At 41.6% G+C, this 8698-nt stretch overlaps 1 protein-coding gene across 1 annotated transcript; it reads left to right on the forward strand.

Moving 5' to 3' along the window:
- Positions 1-1086: 1086 nt before the first annotated feature.
- On the forward strand, positions 1087-8136 carry CIPC (CLOCK interacting pacemaker). The gene is made up of 5 exons (XM_059850047.1): positions 1087-1218; positions 3097-3271; positions 4177-4346; positions 6605-6674; positions 7939-8136. Exons 1-5 carry the CDS (start codon positions 1102-1104, stop codon positions 7983-7985), a joined length of 579 nt encoding a protein of 192 aa, XP_059706030.1. The 5' UTR covers positions 1087-1101; the 3' UTR covers positions 7986-8136.
- Positions 8137-8698: the final 562 nt, after the last annotated feature.

The raw sequence follows: 8698 nt of genomic DNA on the forward strand, positions 1-8698 counted from the left end.
CTGAAAGTGTTTCTTCCCATTTCTGTTTAAGGAATTAATTTTGTATTTGCTCAGGTCTTCCACACAGCCTTTTCAGTTTTCTCTAATGAAATGGCTTTCATGTCCAAATGCAAAATATTCTGACAGATTTCTGGGTGATGCTAGCATTTATGCAGTTCTCAGAACAAGAGTAGCTACTCTATATTTTTCATTGAACCAGGGACTCACTTCCTCCTATTTATTTGCCCTTGGTTTATATGCAGTCCATGTAAACCAAATCCACGTATTTTATACTTCCCATCCATGTAAAAGTTGGTTGTTTTGTTTTCACTCATAACATGAAAAAGTGATTCCTCCCTGTACATGGCACTGATGAAACCATAGCTTTAATTCTGGGTCCAGTTCTATGTCTCCCCCTTCAGGAAAGGACACTGAGGTGCTAGAGCAAGTCAGGAGAAGGGTGATGAGGGTGGTGAAGGATCTAGAACACAAGTTCTGTGAGGAGCAGAAGGGGGTGTTCAGCCCAGAAAAAAAGGAGTCTCAGGGGTGACCCTATCACTCTCACACGGAGGCTGAAAGGAGGCTGTAGCCACTCGGGGTTTGGCCTCCTCTCCCAGCAACCAGAGACAGGAAGAGGACAGTCTCAAGCTGTGCCACAGGACGTTCAGGTTGGAGAGAAGAAGGAATTCCTTCACCAAAAGGATTATTAGGCATTGGAACAGGATGCCCAAGGAGGTGATGGAGTCATCGTACCTCAAAGTATCTAAGATTGGATGTAGCACTTGTTCTAGTTGACATGGTGGTGTTAGGTCACAGGTTGAACTAGATGACCCGCGGTCTTTTCCAAGCTAATCGATTCTGTGATTCCTTTTTTTGCCGTGTTATCCCTCCAAGACAAGTTTGAGACCTCTTTGATGCTGTTTTCTTTCTATTTCCTCTCTCGTTCACGGGCTGAGAAAGGCTGCACAAATGCCTAACCTTCCGTGTGGGGAAGAACCATACTTTTTTGTACAGCATTCGGGAGGCCCAAACTCCTGGCTCCGCTCACCCGGCCCGGCTGCCTCACGGGCCCGGGCGGACACCGAGCCGCCTCACGGCCCCGCACTCCGGCCGGCTCTGCGCATGCGCGCCCTGGGCGCTGCGGCCGCGCTCCCCCTCGGAGGCCGTGAGGGCGGGGCGTGGCCGGGGCGGGTGCGGCGCGTGCGCGGCGCGGCTGAGCTGTGGCGGTCCCGCGCCCAGGTGAGGGGCGGCCCGGCCCGGCCCGGCCCGGCGGGAGGCGGCGGCCCTGGGGCCCCGGGACTGTGCTGTACCTGTTGCGCCTCGCCCCGTGGAGGGGCGGTGGCTCGGGACCGGCAATCGAGTGGCTCGGGCCGCCCGCGCGGGCTCTCCTCGTGCCGCAGGAGTGTGGCGTGTGGGCCCGGGAGGAGGTTGGGTGGGATCAGCGGGAGCGCCGGCCCGGGACGGCGGTGTGGGCGCCCGGTTCTAAAGGCGGTGCGCGGCGGAAGTCCTGCCCGCCGGGTCCGGGGGGGCTGCTCTGGCCCGGGGATGAGCAGGAGGTTTTTTCACGCCCGTGCCTCGGGGGAGTGGCGCTTCTGGTTTGTTTATTTTCGCTTGTGGTTGTGGTGTTTTGCCTTTTTCTGTGAGAGAAGATGATGAGTCGGCCCTTCCCAAAGCTTCACTTCATCTGCAAAGCTGGCAGATGAGGTGTTCTTACTTTATTTCTAGCCCTTTTTCTAGTTTCTTGTTTTGGTTTGAGGTGGTTTTCGTTTTTTGGGGTTTTGGGGTTTTATTTTAGATTAGCATTTCTGCTTATCACTTTCTTAAAAAAATACATTTGTTTTGGAAAGGGTTAAGTGATGAAAGCGTGGATCAGGACTTAAACCACTTCCATTGCAAGGATAGCATCTAGGTTGTGCTTGTGTAACCATGTTTGTTCCATGCCTGTTAGCAGGCAGGTGTGACTGAAGAGGGAAAGTAAAAGTGATGCAAGTAGCTACTTGAGGAAATTTTCTTCTGCTGACCATAATTCCATCATACTTGTAATAGACAGTCATAGTCCCATTTCAGAGCTCAGTACTGGTGCTAAGACTCAGTATTTTGGAGCACACTTCTAACAAAGTTGTCAGGACCTGAAGAAGAAACTTGCATTTTGGTGTAGATTATTTCACAATGTCTGTTGCAATGTCATTTGAAGCAGCTTGTACTGCATACTACTGCTGATGGACTGCTGGCCTGACTATGATGTAAACTCCTGAGTTCCTGTTTTTGTAATTTAAATATTAAACTTAACATTGAGACATAACTTCAGTGGGTTACTTTATAGGAAATAATTTCTACAAGTAATAGTAGAAATAATTTCTGCACTTAATTGTGTCCGTTTTCTGTGAGCAAATTTCTCAATTACCTTCTTTAAGAGAAGCAGAAACTTAGTCTTACTGGATGCTGCCTGCCTTCAGAAAGCAGCTGAAGGTTGTGAGAAGTATGTCGTGTGGGAGGCCATAATGTTACTACATTTTTCTGATTTTCATCATTTTAAGTTTCAGCCTTTCAATGTTTTCATTCTGGGTGTGGACATTTCTAAGGCTCTGTCTCCCCTAGGAGCATATTGCAGTATGTGTTGCTCTTTTAGTAGCAGATTTCTTTAGCCCCCAGTGTGTTCACTGGTCACTCATTCTTTTCTCTCATGACGTACTCTACTCTTGAGAATGAAACAAACTGTGTTAGCAAAACCACAGCTTTGCAGGTTCAGCTGTATTTATTGTAAGAGCTTCACCCAGCACAACTGTCTTGTTTTGCAATTCAGCCCTTGGGACAACAAAGCTTTCGTAAGATAAATAATGCCCTGAGTAATTCCAAGTCTTGAAATAAATGTTGTTTATGAGTAGCCTTTAATTTGTAGTTTGCTTTACCTTTTTGGGGTGGAAAGACATGTCCAGTACACTAGCTTTTGATCTGCACTTCATTCTTTCAGCATTTTGGGATATTTCTTAAAGTCTGCAGTTAGATCACTGGCAGTATAAAGGGAAACCTGCAGCTATCCTCCATTGTTGTCTTATACTGATGGAACTTTCTTTAGATTCAGATAAAGTCCTTTTTTGTTCTTAATTGTTTCTGTAGTTCCTCAGTGGAAAAGGTGTTGAAAACTGCCCACAGCACTATGGAAACACTCAGACAAAACAGTCATCTACTGACACCCATGAGGAATTGTTGGGCAGAGTGACAGAAATGAAGAGCTCCAACCATCGCTTCAGTATGGCAGCAGCTGAATCTGACAAAGACTCTGGATATTCAGGTTTAGAAAAACACTGTGTTACCTTTTTTGTGTGTTACTGTGCTTAGGCTGTGCTTTAATTGGTGATGTTTAACAAATCTGAGTAACCCCTTCCAGTCTGTGTCTCATTACCTTAGAGAGAGCCTTTCTATGCAAGAGAGGTTTTACCTGCAGTCATCTTACCACCCAAGTTTTTTGAAGTGGAACATTACCAAATTATGAAGTTCATCCTGTGAATTTGAATGGCATGGGAATTTAGAATTAATGGAATAATCTTAGACTTTAGAGTCTAGAAGTGGAGATGTCAAAATTACTTTTTCTTTGCACTGATGAATGAATTGTTGGATTTAGCTGCTCGGTGTCTCTTATGATATGACCATATTGTCAGTAGAGCCTGATAAACCAGAGGGGAATGGTTATAACAACAGTAAAATAACAGACATGGTGTGCCATCTTAGTAGTAACAAAACTGTGCAAAAATGACCTTTAAACAAGAAAAAAAAGTACGTCTATGAAAGATACCTGCTTCACTGAGTTTTAAATAGAAAATTTCAAGACACAAAATGCCTGCATCGCACAGTGTGGATGTGGCAATGCTGGAGCCTATAGTGCTTTCCCGTATCAGTTTTTAGACTAATGCAGCCTTCATGATACTATGCGGTCCCTTGGAGACTACGTACAAAAGAGCAGAAAGTAATAGATTTTTGGGGAAGAAAATGTCTGTATAAAAACTGACCTGAAATACAAAGCCTTTTATTAGAGGCTGTCTGACAGCTGTCATAGCAGCTTTAATTTTGTTGATATTACAGAACTAAACTTTATTGTTCTCTGTGACTTGGCTGGTGGAGGCAGAATATTAGAACTGAAAGGCAGTAGTAAGCATATTGCATGTGGAACAACTAACAGCTGAATTCTGCATCTGGCAGATGGAAGTTCAGAATGCCCAAGTGCTATGGAGCAGACGGACTCCGAGGATGTGCTGAATGCGCTGTGTTGGAATGCAGAGGATGGACCTTGGCAATGCCCGAGGACCACGAGCAGCTCCTTTCCTGCCCTATCTCCTATGGTTGTTATGAAAAATGTTTTGGTTAAGCAGGTAAGGAAGAAATAATATCTTGAAAAATATTGCATGTTCTTAATTTTTTTTTTTAAATATTTTTCCTTTCAAAAAAGATTTTGCAATGTTGTTGGAGTCCAGAAAAAAAACTGGTAATTTAAGAAGTTCTAGTATGATTCTCTGTCCTTTTGAGAGGCAGCTGGAATCACTAAAATTAAATGTGAAATAGAGAAACTCTGCTCCATCTCCTAAACCTCTTTGTCTCAAAGGAATCCCCCCAAAACACATCTTTAAGAATGTTATGTGAATAGCACCAAAGATTAAACAGAAGAGGGTGATTTGCTTTTGAAGGCTGCTGTTGTTTTCTTTTTTTTATTCAAAAAAGATGGTGAAGTAGGATGATAGGTTTGTTTCCTCATTCTTAGGTTCTAGAAGTGCTTCAATGGGAAACGCCAATCCAGAACATTATAAACGAGAAAGTTAAATCCTTATCTGAAGTTAGCTCTGGTACTTCTACTTTAATAGTTGTTTCACTTAATTGCATGTGATGGCTCACACTGCAACAATAACAGTTCTATTTATGTTTTCCTTTGTTCTTGTGATGTATTGTTCCTCCAGCACATCTGTGAGACCCCATTTAACGTTTTAACAGAGGCTATGAGAAGTCCGAAGTACGGTCATATTATTAGACCTCATGCTCTGTACTCACTCATTTTTGGAGCAGAGCAAAAGTTCTTCAATGTTTTTTACTAGAATACTTCTGAGAATACAGTGGGAAGGGGAAAAAAGAATATAAATCCCGATTCTTTTTCTACTGAACCTGTTATGACAACAAGCAAGACCTAATATTCACTGTTAATATTTAGCAGACTATGCAGTTGTGGGGGAGGTGATTCTGTGCTCTGAGCATCGTGCTTTATCTTGGCAAGAAACAATTTTATTTTATAGTCACATTCCTAGATGTGTGGACAAAATACTGTGTAAACAAATGCTGAAGTTTCTATATGTAAAGTCAGGAATAGGCAAGCTTCAGCTAAGGCTGATAGTCTTTGGCCCAGAGCACAAAAATAAAGACATTACCTGCTCTGATTCCAGTGTTAAACTCCAAGTTGTGCTGCAAATAAGAAAAAGCAGCAACTAATAATAATTAGCTTATATAGAGAGAGATATAATCCAACCACACACACACACACACACACACATATATATATATATATATATATATATATATGTATATGTATATATATGTATAAACTTTGGTAGTATAGGAAAAAGGAAATTTGGCTAGGAAGAGTTGGAAATGGATAAAATGTCCACACTTGGTTGTCTTGAGCAGTGCATCGTAATATCTATCTACATATGATTAAAGACATTAATGTCAAATTGCTTTCCTTTATTGTAGTAAAGGTTTTTCAACAAGTCTAGGTCAGAATAATAATGAAATGTCTTTCTGCCTTTTTTCATTATGCCTAGTTAGTTCAGATGGTCATCTTTTTAAATTGGTCTTTTCAACACAGCGCTCAGTTGGACTTGCTGGACCAAAAGAAAAAAAAAATAGCAGCATCCAGTTACTGCTGTTTATTTTTTCGAGTTTCAGTTTCCATCATCATCATCCTTCTGTTTTGGAACCACTGTGATCCTCTACAATGGTGGTTACCTGCTGGCCCAATTTCACAATGTAAACATGTAACTGTAATAGTGCTAAAAAAAAAATCATGTGGTGATTAATGCAAGTGGCAATTGTGGTAAGGTTTCTGTAAGTCTTGTAGACGTCTTTAATAAGCGGAAAGGCTTTTTAGGCAAGTGACAGTGATACATCAAGAAGTTAACTTTCATTAAAAAATGCAACAAAACACACAATTTGCAGAGTTACTAAAATCAAAGTGGCCTGCATTTCATTAAAAAATGCAACAAAACACACAATTTGCAGAGTTACTAAAATCAAAGTGGCCTTCTCCGCTGAAAATGAGATTTTGAGTTGGGGAACTAGAGCGGAGTGCTATGTGAGAAGGAAAAGAAGAAAGAACAGAGATAGGAAGAAACCCAAGAGCAAGATAAATATTTACCTCAACTCTTTTGGCATCAATGATTATGGGGCTCTGCTGTGCTAGGTACTGTTCAGCAGTGCAGTAAATGGCAGCTTCTGGCTCCAAACCCTTGCTTCTTAAGGCTACATGTTCTGTCCTGTGTTTGTGTAGCTACAATATTTATATGCTTCCTCACTCCTTACATCTCCAGATACTTTTCTTTTGAATGTTCTTTCTTCTGTGTTAAGGTAGTAATATTTATTTTTACAGGTAGCTGTTCTGTACCCCTATTCCATAAGCATCTTGCCCACTGAACCAAAGAAACATTGTGTCAGAGTAGGTAATTGAATCTTATCTCCAAGTCTCAGTGTCCTAATCAGTGGGTAATACCTGCTTTTGGTAAGTTCCAAGTCCTTTACTGGGGGAATGGACTTTAGCAAAGCGTGTTAGCATTTGCCAGTTTAAAACTTTTGAGACTGGTGGAAAGGATATGGATTTCAGATGACTTAATATAGACTAAAAATAATAATGTATATTTGTTGGTAGCTAAAAACTGTGCCTTCAGCAGGCCTGCCAGTTGTATTCCACGTTGTAAGGAATTGGAAAAGCTGACAATATATTAATATAATTGTAGCGGTGATGGCTTAAATATATTAAGAAGTGAGATTTTGCTTTAGAAAGAGTGTCTCTTACTAGACCATTTGATGTTTTTGGAGAAAAGCAGTCATGTTTTTGGCCAGAAGATCTCATGAAGATCTGTAGTAAGGTGTTGGAGGAAAAAGAGGTAATGTCATGTAAAAATGGATGTTTTCCCCTATATTCCAGAGTATGGCTCGTGGGAGGGAATAAAGCCTTGGGTATTGTTCTTGAAATAAAATGCTTTTAAGGTTTATCAGTGCACACTGTTTCCCCAGAGGTACGAAGTTAAGCTCCTCTGGGCTTACCACAGGCTTTTCTCCTTGCATTGGTTGATATTCAGTCTTTTTTTTTTTTTTCTGTTTCATAGTTTCAAATTTACTGAAACTGTGTATTGTACTTCAAATTACAAGACTTCCTAAACAGCTGTTCTGTATCTTAAATAACCATTTCAAAATCTTGCTATAAGGATAGATTTGAGAAGATTTGAGTTGCTACCTTTCAAAAAAGAGGGAGCCTGAATTGTTCCTAAAATGTCTGTGTAATCTTTCATTGACTTTTAAGATATTTCATAACAGAAAGCTTAATTATTTTTCAGCTTTCCTGTGCACTTGTAGTTTGACCCCAAGTCTGGGTCAAACTTTTTCATGAACATTTTGCAATATAAGCTTGCACTGTAATCCTCACTTAGGAAAGCATATATAAATTCAGATTGAATTGTTTTTAAATATATCTGCTGTTGCATTGTAAAAGGATTATGGATTACAGCTTTATTTCCAGCATTATACTCTATTGTCAGAAAAAGAGAAGGATGAGTTTGATAGAAAACTCTTCACACATTAATTGGACAGTATATATCAAATATAGAAAAAATGGCACAGTCCACCTGTTTTATTTAAAATTTGTTTTTATGGTCTTCTACGACACTTTTGTAAGACTTGTGGGTTTTCCCTGTTTGTGCTTCTCAGGGGAGTTCATCACAGCTCCAGTCTTGGACTGTACAGCCATCCTTTGAAGTGATTCCAGCTCAGCCACAGCTAGTGTTTCTTCGTCCATCAATCCCACCTCCCATTAATCCTCACCCTGTTGGGAAAAAGAGAAATGACTCCACTAATTACCTGCCCATCCTGAATTCTTATCCCAAAATAGCACCACAGCCCTGCAAAAGAGATCACTCCTTTGATCTAGAAGAATGTCAGGAAACCGCTTGCAATAAGCGACTCTGCACAGAAGCACCCAAGATGGAGACTTCTCCTGGACTGATGAGCACAGGCTTGCCTACTAGTTCTTTTTCCCACCTACCGGTTAGCTTTAAGACCCCTCAGGATTCTAGTCAGCAAAATTCTTCAGCTCTGGTGACAAGTGGAAAACTGTCAGCTCTTCCTGGTTTTCATCGTGTTTCCAGTGATGCTCAGAAAGTGCCAGGTTTGAGTCCCCTTTTGCCTTTTGGAACTCTGCAGGCAGCAAAGTGCACCCTTCATGAGAGCGAGAGTGCGTCACAGACTCCATTGCCTTCTGCAGTGTGGAGCCCTCCGTTGATACCAGAAGAGATTTGCACTACCCCTGAGCTGCTCTTGCAGCAGCAAAGCAAGTGCAGACGCTTTCAGAACACGCTTGTTGTGCTACGCAGGTCGGGATTGCTGGAGATCACTTTAAAAACCAAGGAGCTCATTCATCAGAACCAGGTGACGCAGGCTGAGTTGGACCAGCTGAAGCACCAAACACAGC

The sequence above is a fragment of the Haemorhous mexicanus genome, chromosome 6 (assembly GCF_027477595.1).
Source record: "Haemorhous mexicanus isolate bHaeMex1 chromosome 6, bHaeMex1.pri, whole genome shotgun sequence".
Taxonomy (NCBI): Eukaryota; Metazoa; Chordata; class Aves; order Passeriformes; family Fringillidae; genus Haemorhous; species Haemorhous mexicanus.